Consider the following 20,777-nt stretch of genomic DNA (forward strand, 5'->3'; position numbering starts at 1 on the left):
TATTATATTGATCCATGTAGTGAGAACATAACTTAATTAGGCTCCATTAAAAGAAAAACATTGTAATTTGCATCTATTTTCTAATCACTTAAAATAAAATTTTTAGTTACACAATTTATGTGAATACCATTTCCTTCATAAAAATTAAAGAAACTTACTGATAAGGCTAAAGTTCTCTTTAGCTACTACTATAAAGAAGGGCTTCAGGATTATTTGGAAGAGATAATGTAAACACATATGAATAGAGTGTGTAATTGAATATCTGTGGGCAGTATAACACTTCAAAATGATTTGAAGTGTGATAAATGATCTGTACAGAATTATCTATATAAGATAGCTTTAAAATATATAATGTGACTGACGACCAATGAGAATTCTGTATGAAATTTAGTTTAAGTAAATAATTTCTTTGCTCTGTGAAGTCCAAAACAAACTTGGATAACTTCATTTTGAAAACCCTTATGGTAAAAATAGATACTCAAATGCAAAGGAAATAAATTCATAGAAGAATATGGATCTCAAATAGCTAACCTTTAACACTTTTTCTGGAACTTCAGGTAGGAGTTCCTGAAGTTGACAAAGAGTTGCTAATAGTATCCAGTTCAGTGAAGGTCCTTTATTTAACATGAGCTGAGCCACCAATGGATTAACACTTGGAAAATCAAGTAAGTACATTTCTTCCTAGAAAAAAGTGTAAGGAATAATCAGCCAGTGTTTTTTTCTTACTCTACTCACTCCAGCAGATTAAAATTTTTGTTGTTGCATTGCACCTACCACTCAATTTGAGATGCTTGGGGGAAAAAGTATGGCCAGGAAGAAGGAAACTTGTTTGTCAGTAAAGATTCATACACCCAGAATTGGGAAGGCTCTTAAAGTTCATTCAGTCTAATCACTCATCCAAAGAGACTCATTACAGTCCATTTCCTTCAAATGACAATCGTTTTATCTAATGACAGCTCTTCTACCTTTCAGGGCAGGGTTCCCCAGCCCCCCGCCCGCACAGCAGGAGGTGGCAGAGGGCCAGCGAGCGAAGCTTCATCTGCCGCTCCCCATCGCTCACATTACTGCCTGAACCATTCCGCCCCACCCCAGTCCGTGGAAAAACTGTCTTCCACGAAACCGGCCCCTGGTGCCAAAAAGGTTGGGGACTGCTGTTTTAGGGGACTTAGTTATATAGCTCAAGATTTCTTTAGCTCTCCCTTTGTAGACCATATACTATCATGGTTTGGTTAAATGAACCATGTTTATGATATCTAACAGATGTTATAATTTCAGGAAAGGCTTATTGTGAAAAGTACAGGAAGAATTACTATCAACCAGAACTGACCCTGACAGTCTAAAAATATACATTTTCAGAGAGATCTCATAAATGTCTAGAAATGTAGCAGCCATCTTTATTGCCAAATTTCTTTCTTTTTTTTTTTCTGGGTTACACTGGCTTTTTGCACCCTCTTTTAGTTTATCAAACGACAGACATGTGAGTAGATTGGACATGCCTTTGTAGGAAGGAAATTGCACATACATACATATATGTCATAATTAATTATACCCATACTTGTTGATAGTGTTATGTTCTGTTAGGCATGTAAAAGTCCTGTGATTTAATATATATGACTATTTTATTTGTTTTATAATTTTATATTTTCCGTAGGTAAAATTCAAAAGGCACTAAAAGGTATACAGTGAAAAGTCCCATTCCTACTCCATTACCTCAGTTCTCTCTAGAGATAATCAATGTTATAATTTCTTGGTATCCTTCCAGAGATATTTTATTCATTTACAAATACATATAAATATTAATTTCCCCTTGTTTTACACAAATGGTAGTGTACTGCATGCTCTGCACTGCAACTTTCATGTTTCACTTAATATATTTTGAAGGTCACTCCAAGTTAGTACATAACGATCTTCATCATTCTTTTCTCATGGCTTCAGGATTTGAATATATTGAAAATAAAGGTAACAGAAACACTAGGTTGGTATGAAAGCCTGGAAATATTTATGCTTAAACAAAAGGAATTTCTAAAAATTAACTAATCTTATAACTATTTCATAACTCTACTTTCAATTATATAATTGAGTTACTGACAAATCACAGAATGATAGAATTTTGCTATTCTCATAATATACCTACTCTTGAATGCTGAAATGTAGGAATTAGAAAAATTATTATATTTTAAAAATATTAGACATTGAAGCCATTAGATCACCTTATAATAAGTTAGATTTGAAAGTTCATTATAAAAGATCCCATTAAAATAGTTCTATGAGGGACTTCCCTGGTAGTGCAGTGGTTAAGAATCCGCCTGCCCTCAAATCAACTTCAAGATTTTAATGTACCTGTTTACCTTTTAACAGGCCAAGAGCTAAGGACGGTTTTTACATTTTTAAATGGTTGGGGGGGAAAAAGACTATTTTGTGACATTTGAAAATTATATTGAAATCAGATTTCAATGCGACCAAATAAAGGTTCTTGGAAGAATCCGCCTGCCAATGCAGGGGACAGGGGTTTGAGCCCTGGTCCGGGAAGATCTCACATGCCACGGAGCAACTAAGCCTGCGAGCCGCAACTACTGAAGCCCGCGTGCCTAGAGCCCATGCTCCGCAACAAAGAGAAGCCACTGCAATGAGAAGCCTGTGTGCCACAACAAAGAGTGGCCCCCGCTCGCCGCAACTAGAGAAAGCCCACATGCAGCAACGAAGACCCAACACAGCCAAAAGTAAATAAATTTATAAAAAAACAGTTCTATGAGATTGAAAAATACTCATAATTCTGGAAAACTGTCTAAATAAATGCTGTGCATTATGGCTATTGTTACATATATTCATGCAAGCATGATAGAACAAGAAAATGCTACCAGAAAAAGAATTCAAGTACATGTATTTATATTTGCTTTGCAAATATCTAATTTATATATTAGGAAATAAACCTTAGATGGTGAGATTTCAAGCCAGGATTTATCCAACCATTCATGAGGATCCCTCTTCGAGGTCATTAAATTGTGGTCAGCAATTTGTCGAATTAGCAGTGCAGTCTCTTCCACTCCTGGGGCAATTAGAAGCTAAAATATATTTTTTATGTTAGATTATAGGAAATACTAGGAAACAAAATATATCACTCAAAAATTGTTTGCAATTAGGAGAAAAAAAACCCCAGAAGATTCTAATCTTTGTACACTATTTTAGATATAATTTACTAATTTATCTATGTGAAATCCAGGATGTTTTATTTGTGAGGATAAACAATTTACTTTCCTTCTTTAAATATGATATCCTTGTATTTTCTAATTTTTGGAACTAAATTGTTATTCTTCACTTCCATTTGGCATTTATTAATAAAGTCTTTTAAACATATTTGGTGTTTTATTTCATCTGTATTAGAAAAAAAGCAATTTGGACGTCACTAGCAATAATTAATATTTTGCTTTTTCTAGGTTAAACTTAATAGTTCTCAAATAAAAATAAGAATTAAACAATAGTGCAAGATTTTTCAAAAACAAAGTTGAAAAATAAGGATATTCACAGATTAATTTGATGCTGTATTCAAAATGAAGAATATGTTCTGATTTAGAGTATTCTTGGAATTATTCATCCAATCTTGGCTTATTTGATGGTAAGATACCCCTGCCAAAAATGTGTGATGTGTGAGTGTGTTAAACTTAACTCTAAAAAGAATTTCTTAATATGTCCTACTTCCTGTCTGTCTCTTGTGTTTTCCTCCATGCCCTTCCCTCTTCTGAAATGCCAGCCTTTTCCTTCCCCTTTCATTTCTATTTTTATCTTCTTCTTCGTCTTTTGGCTTTGGTTGAAGGAAAGATAGTTCATGGGTTAGCAGTTTAATGTGGATAGAGAACACTGCCCTAAACAATCACATCTTAAAAATATGAATATTCTGTCCTGTAGTGGAAATTTAAGAAACAAAGACTGTACAAACCTCACAAAATAATTATGACATTTTTTTTTCTTCCACAAGAATAACAAATACGAAACTGCTAGCATATACCTGGGGGTATATGCATGCTAAAGAAGGATTTTCTTTTTATATGAAATATATAGAGTACACAGAAATACACTGTTTGATTCCAAATTTATTTTATTAAAAGCTTTGGATGTTTTGAGACGATTTGAGACTTTTATTTAAATATAAATTTTATTTTAAAGGGCATAATTTTATAATGGTAATGAATATTACCTTAACTTAAGGGTAAGGATTCTGGAGCTCATGGCTAGACTTTGGGAGATTCAAGAACCCCTGCTAACATTGTTTTCAAAAATTTGCATATGTGTGTATCTATGCATTTTTCTGCAAAGAGAATTCATAAGAAATTTATAGAATTTTTTTTATATTAGAGTAAAATATGGCATGACACTACTAGCTGTATTTTCTTTTAGTTTAAGAAAATGTACTTAAATTTCTTAATATTCCCTTTATGGCTAGGCTCTCCAGATGCTTGGAAATAAAAAAATAATCCAACCTGATGGATTTTTTTGGCCTAAGAGGCCAAAAGCCATATTACTAAATGTATTCTAAAATAATACGAGTCTAGGGAACCCCCTTTAATGTCATAGGGTCCTCAAGTTAGGAGAATGGGAGACTTGAGTATTGGTGATACACTGATACAAGAATTAGAGCAAATTAATCATCTTGTTTCTCAAATTCCATGGAAAAGTGGACATACTTTTAAGATTATCATGTGAACTTGAAAAGCTTTTGGAGTAGTTAGATCCAGGTGGGAACAAACAATCCATTCCATTTCATTTGGAATGGATTGTGCCTGAGCAGTACCTCCTATTTCACCTCCAAATGCCTTGCTTGGAACATGTCCTCTGTGGATCATGTCACTGTACCTGAATAGGGTAACTTTCTGGTATCAGATACCCCATGTATAGATTTTTTAAATGATTTTCTAAAGCATATTTTGTATATGACTGCTTTCTATTAGCTGAAGAGAAAAGAGGCTAATTAAGTGGTAAAACCTCACTTGAATGAATAAATGAGACAAATTTATATTTATTTAGATAACTTTTCTAAGAATTTTACTTCTATGTTTAACATGCATCACAGGATCAAAATTATCTGGATTCTATTTCAAATAGATCATTTGTTGATTTTCTTAACAGGTTCTGCTTTCACTGAATTCTATTTAGTAGATGTTTGTTGAATATTTTTACTGTGTACAAAACACTGTGCTAGACGTTATAGCTTTTACAAAGAAAAGGGCCTAGTTCTCACCATCCAGGGTGGAGGATATATGAACAAACACCTCATATTATAATAAAGGTATAAAGCATTATTAGGAGGATGGGAGGAGAGATTCATCTTGAGAGAGTATAACTGGTGCAAATTTTTTAAAGGAGGTGGTATTTGAGCTGGGTAGAAAAAGTCAGAACTATGAAGACTGGCAGTAAGGGGATGGGGAATAGTATTTCTGGGGGAAGACAGGACAGAATCAGATGGCTGAGAGGTGGGGGCATATTCAGGAAAAGGTGAGTAGAATGATGTTAAAGGAAGGATTACTAGGCGTCAAATCATGGAGGAGTTTGAATCCACCTGAGGTTAACTCTATTTTGATGAAGTAGGAAGCTACAGAAGGTCTTTTGAGCACAAAAATTCAATTCAACAACAAATATTTATCAAGAGGCTACTACGTAGGCTCTGTGCTTGGTGCTAGGAAGACAAAAATGAAAAGCATGTTCCCTTTCTTTTATGCTTACAGTCTAGGGAGTGAAATATTCACAGCTTATTTCAGAAATGTAATTGGTGTCAATATACATGATGCACGGGAGTGGGAAAAGAGTAGAAGTAAAGAAATTAATTAGAAAGTTACCTTAGAATGCCAAGTGAGAGGTGAAGGCCTGAATTTAGGGAAATAGCAATGGGAGTAGAAAGGAGAGGCATACTCTAGAGACACTGCAGAGTTAAAAGGAAGATTTAGCTACTGATTAGAATAGTGATGCCATAAACTAGGTGTAAAAAACTAACAGAAACCTTAATTAAAATAGAGTTGGGAGACCAGCAGGAGGAGCTCTCATGCCCTACCATGATAGTACAATTCAATAGGAAGAAAGACTTCCTCTTCTTTCCTAGCAAGAGCTCAGCCAATAAGAGGCTGTCACAACTCAGCCAATGAAAAGCCACTATACTTCGAACTCTCAACTCCTCCAATGGACTCTTTGTTTACTATAACCCTCCCAACTTCCTTTTCCCCTCTTTAAAAGATTTCACCTCACCTTACTGTGCCCAGACTTGCATATGGCTTGCCATGGTTGCAGGCCCTGAGTTGCCATTCTTTGTTGATCCCGTAAAAACCCATTTTTGCTGCAGAAATAACTGGCAGTCTACTTGTTTTAGGTCAACATCAAGTTTGGGGGAGGATGAGAAGTTGTGTTTTGGATATGCAGAATTTGAGGTACCTGTGGGATATTCATGTGGAGATTTCCAGAATTCTAGAATATAGGTGCAGACCTTAAGAAAAGTTAGAAAAATTTTAAGGATTTTCTTAAAAATGAAAGCTAAATTTGTGGGAATGTCTGAGTTTATCAAGGAAAGAATATAAAGTGATAATAGTAGAGGACTGAGCCCTGAATTTTGGGGAAATATATAAACTTCAGAGTGGGACATTGAAAAAAAGCCAAGAAAGGAGACTGATTAGAGATCACCAAGATATTGCTCTATTCATATGTCATAAGATTTCCATTTTACAGCAGATAAAAACAGTATGTCTCTCATAAGTGAACATTTTTGATCAAGGGATATTTATTTTTATTCATATCCTGACCTGTTTCAAAAAATCTAAGTAGTAATGAAGAGATAAAATATGAATTTAAATTCATTAAAGGCTTTTAGAGCAGAAATTTAACTGGAAAGAATATTTGTTAATTTTAAACTGTTCTTTATATGGCTTTTAAGTGTTTTTTAGTTTACCCATTTAATGTTTCTTCTCACTGGGCAGTTGAGTTTCAGATTTCATAAATTTTGGCTTATGAAAAATACAAACAAACATATAGAAAAAGAATACCTTTACATCCAGTTCTTCTGATTTTAGCCCAGATGAAACCAAAGCTGCATAAATCAAAGCTAGGTGATGAAGTGTCTTTTCTGTAAGATAGTACCTAAAAAAAATTATATTATTATATTCTACTCATTTGATGTTTGACTATACTTATTAAAATTCATTTTATTTTTCACGTTTTATAAAGTTTTTAGAATAACCTGGCTAAAACAATGCTTGTGTGGCAGACTCATTTTTTTTGTCCACTCAGCACTCTTTTGTAAGAACAGTTCCACTGCCATTCTTCAATAGTACCGTTAAATCTAGGAGATGCTGAGTGTGTGTGTGTGTGTGTGTGTGTGTGTGTGTGTAGAAAAGTTTAACTCATCCCCTTACTAGCCCCAGGGATGGCTATGTGACTGAAGCCTAGCCAAATACCTGGCCAAGGTATCAGGTTCAGATATGAACATATGACCAGAACCAGGATAACTAGAATCCTCCCTGGGTCTTTTCCCTGAACTGTTAGAAAAAACACTCTTTTAAATGATCATTATATGACGTGATAGAGGTGTTAACTAACACTAAGGTGGTAATTATATTACAGTATATAAATGTATCAAATCAACAGAGTGTACTCCTCGAACTTACACAATCTTATAACTCAGTTATATCTCAGTAATTTAAAAAAACACTGCTATTTCCCTGTCTATAGTTATTAAGCACATCAGATGTGACTCGAGCTGTGGGTGGATATTCCTACTATCTTTATCCACTTTAAGTACTCCAAGCAACGAAAAAGAAATTTATTGGCTTATATTACTAAGGGGTCCAGGAGAAGACATTTTTGGACCCAGGGACTCAAACAATGTCATTGAGACAATGGCTCTCTTAATCTCTTTGCTCTTCTTTCCTCTGTTGGCTTCTTTCTCAGGTAAGCTCTTTTCAAAAGAGTGGCTGATAAGAGAGACACACTGTGCCTAAACTGTTTGTTCAAACGATGTGGTTTCTATTGAACACCTGCTTTCTTTTTGGAATCTAGAGTTTTGATTCGTGACTAGCTCTTAATAAAAGCCCTGGGCACTGAGTGTCTGGTGAGTTTCCCTGGTAGACAACATTTTACAAACGTTATCACAACTCGTTGCTGGGGAAGTTAAGCATGTTCTGTGTGACTCTCCTAGTAGAAGACTCTTGGAAGTTTCCTCCTAGTTTCCTCTGGACTTTGATCCATACCCTTTCTCCCTTTGCTGAATTTGCTTTGAGTACAAGAATATTTTCAGCGCTGTGAATACTCCTAACAAATCATCAACTTGGGGTTGTCTTGGGGACTCCTGACACATTTCCTCAAACAGGAACTAATGGCATGAAGTACTAAAGTAATTAAAAAATTTTATTTTGTATTTTCAATTCTCCTCATTTGGTCAGTTGATTAAGATACTTTAAAAATGTTCCAATGATCTAAAAATATGAAACTGAGATACCTAGAAGTCTGAAAAGAATTACATTTTATAATAATATATTATTGTGAATAAATGATAATTCTATCCTGAACACAAAACAATCTCAGAGTGTTACATAATTAATTTTTTTCATGAACATCTGGATAAAAATAAGTGTAAACCTCCTCTTATTATCTCTTGTACTTCAATTGTACCTCTAGGTGGACACCAATCTAAAAATAACTTTAAAAAATTTCACATCAATTATTTATCCAGAATACTTCCAAGTTCTTGATAAAGCTTAAAATGCTTTACAGCCTTTATTAATCTTCAAAATGAAGATTTTAGACCTGAATAATCTTTAAAAATATCTTTACTGGAGTATAATTGCTTTACAATGTTGTGTTAGTTTCTGTTGTACAACAAAGTGAATCAGCTATATGTATACATATATCCCCATATCTCTTCCCTCTTGCGTCTCCCTCCCTCCCACCCTCCCTATCCCACCCCTCTAGGTGGTCACAAAGCATCGAGCTGATCTCCCTGTGCTATGCAGCAGCTTCCCACTAGCCATCCATTTTACATTTGGTAGTGTATATATGTCAATGCTACTCTCTCACTTTGTCCCAGCTTTCCCATCCCCCTGTTAGAACTGAATAATTATTTTAATTTTTCAGTTCTGGTAGAAAGGAAAACTATGTTAAGTGACTACTAGAGGTTATTGTTAATAGAGGAAGGAATAAGAACCAAGTTGTTTGTATTCTTACATTCTAACTTACACTTATCCTCAAATGATAATAATTTTATACAAAGAGCTTGGTACAGTAAGATAAACAAAAATGGAGTCAAACAAGAAAGTCAATAAAGGAAAAAAATCACACAGATAATGTAATGTTAAATAAGATAAGATATCTGTACCTTATCTAATAACTAAAGAATATTTTTGAAACTTCTACTATGATGTGGTATGTGTAATGTAGTATTGTAGAGATCAAAAAAGTGAATAAGACTAGTGTGCAATTTAGTTGGAAAGATTCATTCATTCAATCAAAGAGTATTTACCAAGCATCTATCAAATGAAAGCAATGTGGTCATTGCTATAGGGCAAGTGCCCCAAAATGATAATACAAAACAAAATACGATAATATCAAAGATGAGGAAAAAACAGGGAGCTAAGGAGTTGGAAGGTTGGAAAGGTTACAACTAAATATCTGTTTATATGCAAGAGTGGGAGATACTGAAGAAAGGTTGAATAGAAACAGAAGATAGGTCCTGAAAAATAGGCACAATTTCACCAGATGGAATAGCTGGAGGAAGGAAGGAATATTGTAGGAAGAAGAGAACTGTATGAGCAAAAGTGGAAGCAGGAAAGCAAGGAGGATGTTTGCAAGCCAATGAGCAGAACTTTTGATTGAAATGGAAAGCAGTGAAAAGTAAGCCTGAAAATATAGGTTAGGATTATATGCCAAAGACTTTGAATATTAGGGTGAGTAGTCTGTATATATTCAGTAAATAACGGGGAAGTCAGTAAAGGTGTTTTATCAGAGTGAAATAATAAGAGACTGGTTTTAGGAATATTAATTGAGTGTATGACAGATTATGAAGAGTAATGTTGAGAGTCATCTGGAGGTGTGAAAACCATTTGTTATAACAGTCCACATAAAATAATGAGAAACTGAACTAAGATGTTGGTAATATAAATGGAGTGAGGGGAGAGATGAAAGTCCAGTGGCTGAATCTATAGGATTTGTTTTCCAGTCTTGATGACTAAAAGAAAGGCAATGGTCATAAATAGCTAAAGGGCAGAAAAGAGGAGATACAGTTTTGGAGGGAATAGTGAATAAAATGAACTCATACCATGTTAACTTTGAGAGCCGGTGGAATATCAGAGTGTAAATATTATATAGAAAATTAGACACATTAGGTCAGGAAATTCAAAGAGAGACTGCAGCTGCAGATAGAAATATAATAATTATATGCAGAAAGATGATAATTGAAGCTAGGGGAGAGGATAAGATTTTTAATGGACAAAACAGAAGAAAAAAAGAGATTTCATATCTATCTGGAGACTGGGACAAGGAAGAAGAAGAGGTAAAGACAAGAAGTAGAGAGGTAGAAGATCAAAAACATTGAAGTGCCATGGAACTGAAGAGTTTCAAGGCAGAAAGCACTGACAATAGTCTTAAATACTTCAGAGTAGTGAAAGATAAAAATATTTTTGGATATGATCATAAGAAAGTCACAAATGATGAGTGACATCTGAGAGATAGAGATCAGAATAGAGATAGAGAGAAAAGCCAGATTGCAAAAAATAAAAGGAGAAAGTGAAAGCAGTACGTTCATAAAATTTAGAATGAGAGAAAGGAGAGACATATAATGATAATTTGAGCCAGTGTCTTGGCGTGGATTTGGGGGGCAATTTTTCAGTTAAGCACATCAATGAAAGAAAGTATAGTAAGATGCTAGTTAGTTGGTATATCTAATAAAATTTTAGAGAGAAGTGATTTAAGAATGACATTTTTTAACAGATGAGTCCAGAATTAAAAATTAATAAAAAATGAAACACTCACAGCAGCAATTCTTAGTGAGGTAGAGGTGGGGAGCATGATTTGCACTGACTGTCCAGGGGAAATATATCATCTCCAAAATTCCGATTTGTTTTCCTATGGGCATGCCTTCACCTTGAGAATCCCTTACTTAAAGCAAACTAGATGAGCAAAAGGAAAATTTACATACCTACTTTTATTCGAAGAAGAAGATGGAATAACCTAAAAGATATATATGTGACTTTGGATGGAGACGTGTTTACTTACTCTGAGTTTAATGGTTTTTTGGCATATAAAATTATCCAACAATAGCTGTACTGGAATGATAATGCCATCAGTCTCATAATGATGTTGTCTGATGCCTTCTCACAGTTTAATTCTTCTAGGTCCTACCAGAAAATAAATACAATAAAAAGATTCACTAGGTTGACCAGTTGTTACAAAATTATTGTTGCCATATTTCTAGAATCTATGATATATAAATTATAACTTGAGAAGAAGCATGGGTATGGGTTCCCATTTTATGGAAAAATTAAAGTCACACTGGAAGTAGTAGGGGAAAAGCTACAGTAGTTGTAAAACGGTTAATGATAGACTCAGCAAGGGGGGTTCATGAATCTCCCAAAGTCCTAGACATGAAGCAAGCAGTCTACAGAGTGCTCCTATCTGGGCAGTTCTTTGTAGACAGGGATCTGGCTACTCTTAAGGACAAAAACCCATGGGATAATCTGCACTTAATGCTTACTTAAGGAAGATGAAAAATCAGCAGTTAATGGACTTACAGGAATGTCTTTCTAATGATCTAGAATCTCTTTTTTCCTTTAACAATATTAATTTTTGATAGAGTGAATAATTCAAGAAGTATTTTATTCTAACAGTAAGTTATGTAAGCATGGATTAAAACAGTTTTCCCAAACAGGATTTCCCTCCCACAAATAACTGTTATTTAGTAACCTTAAATATGCAAGATACAATATTCCATAAGAATCTTTCTAACAGAGCTTTTTTGTTTCTGTCATATAATTCTTATAGTATTAACATTTGCTTATCAAATCAGACTTCTACCTTACCATAATACGTGCCATTAATTTATACTCCATACCATCAAACTGCTTTCTGCTCTCCACTCCCACACTATTCAATTAATTTCTTTGTAATTTGTACTCCAATCAAGCAAACATATCAGGGAGATTCATACATCTTAAATTCTAAAATATATGGATTTTTGAAGAGATTTTCTCTCTCTTTTTAAAAACTGACTAATTTATAGGCAATCCCCCCTTACTTTAGAGGAAATCCCGTATTACCAATTACAGATTAATATGTTACCTCCTTTTAAGAAACACAGTGGCTAGAATTTGATTTTTAAAGTTTTCAACACTATAATTATTCTATAAATGTATTTAAAAAAAGGTCAATACATAATATTAAAGATACTATATTTGCTCTATCTTCTTAAAGTACGTTAAAAATTACAAGGCATTGAAAAAGCTTGGTAATAGCCATTTTCCACGGTGATGATTTTAGCACTTATGGCCCATTTGCAAAGTTTTGGAAGAAATCATAAGTAGATTATAGTTAAGCTCTCTAAAGCTAATAGATTACATGGTTACACATGTATTTTAATATATTTGATGTATGTTTTTTATTGTATAGTTTTACCTGCAAAATTATGGTGGTGTCCTCATCAATTGTCACCACTACATAATGCTCTGTACCTCCAAAGAGTTTCAATGACTCACTGCAGCATCTCTCCACCAATGTGATATTATACCTGTAAAATATAATATTTTGGGGTGACAGATGGCTAAGAAAAATTCTTAAGAAAAACTGTATTGTCCTCCTGCATATTAAATTATTTGAACTACTGTTCAAGTTTCATACCTCAATTTATTCTACTTAAGAAATTTGAGGAATGAAATTATGAATTATTCCGTTTATGACAAATTAGTTGAGATATGTGTTGCCTTAGGTATTTTGCTAAATATTACTGTACATGATACTATTATAAATGTCTTTCTTTTGTTTGTTTGTTTTTTGGGTTTTTTTTTTTGCCCGCACCCACGTGGCTTGTGGGATTTTAGTTCCCCCACCAGGGACTGAACCTGGGCCCCCGGCAGTGAGAGTGTGGAGTCCTAACCACTGGACTGCCAGGGAATTCCCCTATTATAAATGTCTTGACCAATTTATTCTGGTTCTGTAAGTAATAATTCATGAAATTAAAACATTGTGTTATGAGACTAAAACATTCTGCATTTATCAGAATTTTCTTTTTTCTCCTGAAAAGTTGCCTAGATTTAAACTATCTTTTATAAGCTCACAGTTTTCTGTGAATGCCCCACAGCCTTAAGATATAAAAACAAAAGTATGGAAAATAGATCTGCATTTTAATGAAGGTCACAGCATAATTATCCTTCCTTGATATATAGCCCAATGTCTAACCTTCCTGTGACAACTTGTATGCTATGATAGTGTTTTAGATCATTTAAAAATGCTCCGTGTTGGTATGATGTTAGAACTAAAGGTCTAAAAACTTGAGAATTCATTTAGAACTTCATAATCTTGCTTCCTAGTCAGTATTTAAAGTCCTCTAAATAAGAATACTCATTCTCAATAATATCAATGACCCAAAAACATGACCATGTAATTCACAGAAAACCCCCCCACATAAAATCCTCATATTTGCTGGTAACAAAAGAAATGCAATTAAAAATGAATTGAAATAATAATTAACTATTTTTCTCCACAAAATTGATATATAACCAAAAAAAGACAATATTCAATAATTATGATGGTGTACTATAGGGAGAGAAGTATAAGTTGACATAAACTCTATGGAAAACTATTCCTATGTGATATAATTCCAGGCTTGAATCAGAAAGAAATAGTACCACATATATAGCATAATATTTAGCCAATTAGGGTATATACATCTTTCCTAAGTTATGAAGTCAATAACTTACTTGGTTTCTAACAACTGAAGTATTTCTGGAGTATTAAGAAGTCCTTCAGATGCAAAAAACACATATGGAATCTGAATTTCCAAAAGAAAACCACCAAAACTATCCAGCAAGGTGCTTCCTAAATATGAAAAAATTTATAAATATTTCTCTTTTTTCTCACCCCTCAGTTCTTTCTCTTTTTACTAAACATGAGAATAACAGGTGTATGCTCAAGGAGTAGTATAAAAATAAAACATATTCATTGTAAAAATATGAATTCAGAATAAAGAAAGGTCTGAAGAATAAAATAAAAATCATGTTATTCTACTCCTAGAAATAATAGTTAATAGAATTTATTAAAACTACTATATACTAAAAACAGAGTTTAACACATACTTCCACACTTTTTTCTATATGTTTGCTTGTCTATACTTACACATGTACATTCACTTGAAAAAATAAGGAAAAGAAAAAACAGGATCATACTCTACCTGAATGTTAATATCTGCTTTATTCAATTAGTACATATTGGACATTTCCTGTGTAAATATATATACTGATTTACATCAAAATTTAAAATTATGCACAATAATCCATAGGGAATGCTACAGATCAATAGGAAAAAGATCATATACCTCAACAAATAAGTTGACAAAGGACATAAACTGGCCATTTATAAAAGAATGGCTATACAAGATCAATTCACTTATGAAATGGTATGGATAATCAAAGAAATGCAATAACGCAACTATAAAATATTATTTGCCTCTAATCCTTTCAAAAATTTAAAAGATTAATAATACCTACTTGTAGTAAAAATATGAGGGAAAGGATTCTCTCACACTTTCCGCGTAAATATAAATTGGGATAGAATTTCTGGAAAGCTATTGGCAATATATAAATGTGTGTATACCTTTGAACCAGCAATTCATTTTACCCTGGAATTTTTACTTCTTACAACAAGTACATAAAGATATATAAGATATATAAACTACTATAAATCTTGTGGTATAATAGTAGAAAATTGAAGCATTATAAATGACCCAAATAAGGAATTGGTTGAATAAATTCAGTTTAAAGATGAATGTTTACCTTTTATCCTTTCTTGAACCCATGTTTTAATTATTTAATGAAGTTAATGCTTAAATCTCTGTATCAAAGATTCCAAAGTAATAATTATGGTTGTATTTTTAGAATTGAGTTGGAATGTCTCAGAATTCAAACTTCCTACTCATACTTGAGGTGGATGGAAAGTGACTTATGGCAAGTTTTGAATGAGAGATGCACTGGGACTAAAAATATACAGGACTTTTAATTTAATGGATCTGAGAACTCACAACCTTAGTCATGTGAAGCGTTACTGAGAAATACAAAGAAACCAAATGCTATGCAAAGTGGTTTAGACTCTTTGCCAAGCATTTGTGCATAATTTTTTGTTGTGTATTAAAAGTTCTCTGTGTCAGTCAACATACTATGACATATTTTTCCCTAAAATTCAATAAAAATATTGTTGCATAAAAGTCAGTTAAGATTAGATATAATTATAATTTAATTGTGCTATTATAAGTAAAATTTAGAAGCTAAATGGATGAAGACAAATAGAATCAGTAAAGGCTATTTTATGAAAGAGGCAAGAGATAGTTAAAGGTCTTGCTCAAGGTCACACAGTTGGTGGTGAGGTTAGAGCTTGAACTCAAGTCTTCTAATGCTATAGTTTATTCTCTTTCCATAGATCAGAAATAGAAAGCAGCAAATTTTCATGCTAATGGAACAAAAAAGGAATTTTAGTTTATATACTTACTCTTTAAAACTGTGTCTGGAAGAATCACTTTAAAGGCCAAGTAAGGAATATTCAATTTTTCACAATGTTCAGCCCAACAAGAGTTTTCTACAAAATTGTATTCCACCACAAAAGAGAAATTACTCCAGGGGAAATCTGCTCCGATATATTGATTGTGTACAACTGCACAGAAACTTGTACTGAAGACAAAAGAAAGCCAAGAAAATAGAATTAGTCTTGTGTCATTATACACTTGGAATGCTAAAAGATGACTGTTTTGGCTATTTTATTCTTCTCTAATCTATGCCTACTTATCTTGGAAGGACACTGGCGTATTTTCTGTTGACTTGTTTTCCAATTGTGCTAATCTCTTTTTATCTTTCTTTTTGATGGTCATACTTAAAAAAAACAAACAAACCAGGATATAAAAAAAACTGTGGACTATTTCACATCCTCATATGCAAGGGACCCTATTTTATTACCTGAGTCTTATCAGTAATACACAAATCACCATGAGAAATCAACCTCATTTTCTTATAAATGTGAGATTTTAATCTTTGAGAATCTATATAGTAGAATATTACCTGATTACTTTGTTTTTTATTTATTTATTTATTATTTATTTTTTTTGGCTGTATTGGGTCTTCATCGCTGTGTGTGGGCTTTTTCCAGTTGTGGCGAGCGGAGGCTACTCTTCGTTGCAGTGCGTGGGCTTCTCATTGCGGTGGCTCCTCTTGTTGTGGTGCATGGGCTCTAGGTGCACAGGCTTCAGTAGGTGTGGCACCCGGGCTCTAGAGCGCAGGCTCAGTAGTTGTGGGGCACAGGCTTAGTTGCTCCGCGGCATGTGGGATCTTCCCAGACCAGGGCTTGAACCCGTGCCCCCTACATTGACAGGCGGATTCTTAACCACTGTGCCACCAGGGAAGTCCCTTCCTGATGACTTTGAAATGGCTTTTTTTTCCTCAATGGGCTTCATAAGTGATTTAACAACAAAAAGGTGGGTACTTAAATATCGTTAAGTTTATCTTTCCCATCTTCGAATTTCATATAACAGAGAATTTACTATAATTAAAATTCTCTGCTGCTGCTTTCTATCTAGAAATAATTTCTACATAAAATAAGGCAAAATGAAAACATTTTTAGACAAGCCAACACTAACTTTATTATTAGCAGGCTCTCACTGAAAGAATTTCTAAGTGATGTACTACAAGAAGAAGGAAACTCAAAAGGAATGAAGAAAATATAAGAAACAATGCTGAGCAAAAACACTGGTTAGAAACAAGTGTAAGTCTAAATAGGTACTACTTGTACTGACACTAACAATAACAATGATAATTTGGAGATATTAAAGAAAGATTGAACTAAAATTCTGGACGACAATAATACATAATACACAAGGCAATAAACTTAGTTAAAGCATTTTTCAGGAAGAGAGTGGAGACATTGATTAATTTCAGGTTTTATTAAACCTTTTTTGGGACTTCCCTGGTGGTCCAGTGGTTAAGAATCTGCCTTCCAATGCAGGGGACGTCGGTTCAATCCCTGGTTGGGGAACTAGGATCCCACATGCCGCAGGGCAATTAAGGCTGTGCGCCGCAACTACTGAGCTTGTGCGCTCTGGTGCTCACATACTGCAACTAGAGAAGTCCACGCGCCTCAACGAAAAGACCCGCATGTCACAACGAAGATCCCATGTGCTGCAACTAAGACCTGACGCAGACAAATAAGTAAATAAATAAATTTTTAAAAATTGGCTAACAAAAACTTTAAAAAGTTAAGTTCTAGGAGAAACTGCACTTTTCCCATAGAACTGGTATGTCTCCTCCCCAGAGATGAACAAATATGTTTTTACCCATTTAAAACACCTTTGGATTCCAGAAAATCTTTTTTGTTCGAATGTAAGACAGTCAGTGTCAAACCTGTTGGAAAAAAGAGTAATGCAAAAAGTTTTTTTCAATATTTTGTTCATATATATTTTTAGGTGTGTCATATATTTCACTACCATAGAAATGAATTAAAGATCTGTGAACAAGGATTATTTTTCTAAGTCTAGGGAATCAGAAAGTTTGAGCCATGGTCACTGTTTCTGGTGTGTATGTATGTTGGGTATATATAAGCCTGGAAATTCTGAATTTATTATGTAAAACAATAAAATAGATCAAAAACTTAATGTTAAAATAACTAAATACTCACCAATTCTGTGCAGTTCATTTTATTTTGCTAAAAATTACAGTAGATTTTACCTTTTTTCTAGCCAAAAATTTAAGTACATAACTAAACAGCAAGAGACTATACATTTCAGTGCAGTAGGAATTTTTTTTTCCTTTCTCCTTGCTGTATAAGAAAAAGAAGACTTCCTGGACACTACCTGTTTCATAGATTCACTCCTGCTTCTCAATTATAATTTAAATTACTTATATTATTTATGTTATATTTTAAACCAAATATAATAAACTTAAAAATTTTATTATACCCACATATACAGTTTATTTTTGGTACACATAATTGATTTAAGAGTAGCTAATTCTAGTAAAAATAAATTCTATACTCTATTAGTGAACTTTTGTCAACTGTAGAGTTCCCAAAAGTGTGATGTAATAATGGCAGAGTAATGTTTAATAATTTCATGTTTACTTGATATGACAGTAGTTTTGGTGATAATAAGAATGGAGTTAGTAGTATTTCTCTTTTATAATTTATGAGGTCATATTATTTAAAACCTAATCTCCTTAAGTGGTTTGTACTAGCTTTGATCCCAAAGCAGATTACTTGCTGAGCACATTACTAGGATCTTTCAAACACGTGGCACGATGGAACCACATCTTTATTTTCTAACACTAGACACAAAGAAAAGGCCTAGCTTCTAGATACAGAGGATAGTTGCCAGTTACAAACAGAGTAAAAACATTTTTCAGTATATAGAGTCAATATTTTTGTGTCAGCAGACCTTGTTGAAACAAAACAATAAGAGTAGTAATGATATAATCTCAAATGTCAAGAGAAATAGGAATGTTCGGCATGAAGCCTACATAAGAACCGATATATATACAGCAATAATTTGCCACTATATCTTACATGACATCAAAGGAAAATGTGTCTCATTAAGTAGGTTTAAGTATTCTTTTCTGGGGGCAGGAATATTTCCTCAGCTTCTTCACAAAAATATTCCTTTGGTTATCCAAATCCCTTTGTCTTATTAATATTTTAAAATTTATTTTTTAGAATTTTTATTGGAGTATAGCTGATTTACAATGTTGTGTTAGTTTCAGGTGTACAGCAATCAGTTATACATATACATATATCCCCCTTTGTTTTATAATGCTAACATTGGTCAGCGCAATATACACTACTATGTATAAAATAGATAACTAATGAGAACCTGCTGTATAGCACAGGGAACTCTACTCAGTGCTCTTTGGTGACCTAAATGGGAAGGAAATCCAAAAAAGAGAGGATATATGTATACATATAGCTGATTCACTTTGCAATACAGCAGAAACTAACACAACATTGCAACTATACCCCAATTAAAAAAAAAAAAGTTTCCAATTACCCTGATTGTCTAGACAACTGTGGCAGCTTCAGCTCCTCAATTGTTAAGTATTGCTCTAGCATTTTGGTACTAGTAAGGATCTTGTGATTTGGTAAATATGAATTTATCTTCCCAGGACTGGAAAACTGAACGAAATAATAAGATCCAAGCTTGAAAACTTGGACTCTAGCACATGATAACATTGTCAAGAAATAGCACCGTATAAGGCTCTGCTTAAAAGAGCTTTCCATTCTCACATTACTATTGATATGTTTTAATAGTTTACTAACTTCACAGAGTAGCAGATATTTGTCACAATACTTGCATATATTTCAGTTAAATCTTTCTCACGAGTCTTAGTCTAAGTAGGATATATAGGGAGGTATTCATTAGCTTATTCATTTATTCAATAAATCTTTATGATGTGCCTTCCATGTTCCAGGCATTTTTGTGGGTGCTGGAGATACAAATCAGGGCATGGTCATTACCTTCCAGAAGCTGAAATTTTAGTGAGGAAAACAGACAAGATAATCAGTTATTATAGCCCAGGATGGTAAGAAGTGTCTTAGAAGGATGCACATAATACCCTGAGAGTAGAGAGGGAAAGTATTGAAATCAAGGTTTCCTAAACAGATGTTTTAACTAATTTTTAAAGGATGTATAGGAGTTAGCTTCCTAAAGAAGAGAGAAGAGCATTATGATAGCAGGAACAGGAAGGGTAAAGGCATGGAGATAGGAGACAGCAAGATAAATAGTTTGGTAGGGTTAGAGCAAAGAAATATTTTGGGAGATGACAAAAGATGCAGTTCATAGAGGGAAGAGAATAAATAAAGGTTGACACAGGTTGAGGGTGATATTTTATTTTATTTTATTTTATTTTTAAGACTGGAAGGCTTAAAGATTAAGAGAAAGAGTCATTAGAGAAGAAGGCTGGCTGGGAAATAACTGATGGAACAAACTGTTTGAGACTGCATGAAGAGATGGGATCCACAGCACAAGTGATAGATTGGTTCTCAAAGGGTGGAGATTCACCTCCTCTGTAGAGAAAGGAGGAAAGATAAAACAAGAGAGGAAATAAATATAAGTTTGTAGATGGTGGGGAAGATGAAACTGAGGAGGATTATTACTGGACTAAAGGACGTTAGAAGGCATAATTCCCTTCTCAAAATGAGAGGACGAGTGGCATGGTACGGGCTTATGGTACAGCCATTAGAATGATAGGAATGGGAACTAAGAACATATAGAAAGATTGTTAAGAATTATTAAAAGCCCTTATAAGTTCAGAGAACCTGATTTTGTAGTGGTACCAATCTATCTGATTTTCTCCAGTAATGCTCAGCAGCTCAGGTGTAGGAATAGAGAGATTAAATCTTGATTGATTGAGGACTGAAGTTTAAATGGAAGGTATCAATACAATAGAAGAACAAGACTGATTAAAGTGATGGCCATCCCCAATTCTGGAAGGAGAAAAAAATGAAAAAAGGAGTTGACAATTTATCAATCTCTAGAATGCTGAAGATCATGAAAGAGCTAGAGGTAGCTGTAGACA

At 33.7% G+C, this 20,777-nt stretch overlaps 1 protein-coding gene across 3 annotated transcripts in view; it reads right to left on the reverse strand.

Annotated features, from left to right (window-relative positions):
• Positions 1-20,777, reverse strand: part of SHOC1 (shortage in chiasmata 1) — an 84,776-nt gene that overhangs the window by 4,342 nt on the left and 59,657 nt on the right. For all 3 annotated transcript variants that reach the window (XM_029201471.1, XM_029201472.1, XM_029201473.1), the window contains 8 exons: positions 17,549-17,615; positions 15,718-15,896; positions 13,938-14,055; positions 12,637-12,748; positions 11,242-11,363; positions 7,020-7,113; positions 2,931-3,062; positions 532-681 (listed from right to left, as the gene is read on the reverse strand). In XM_029201471.1, the coding sequence (XP_029057304.1) occupies positions 532-681; positions 2,931-3,062; positions 7,020-7,113; positions 11,242-11,363; positions 12,637-12,748; positions 13,938-14,055; positions 15,718-15,896; positions 17,549-17,615 (974 nt within the window). The remainder of the gene's footprint in view (positions 1-531; positions 682-2,930; positions 3,063-7,019; positions 7,114-11,241; positions 11,364-12,636; positions 12,749-13,937; positions 14,056-15,717; positions 15,897-17,548; positions 17,616-20,777) is intronic.

This window comes from Monodon monoceros, unplaced genomic scaffold (genome assembly GCF_005190385.1).
Source record: "Monodon monoceros isolate NGI ecotype Baffin Bay Population unplaced genomic scaffold, NGI_Narwhal_1 Super_Scaffold_5, whole genome shotgun sequence".
Taxonomy (NCBI): Eukaryota; Metazoa; Chordata; class Mammalia; order Artiodactyla; family Monodontidae; genus Monodon; species Monodon monoceros.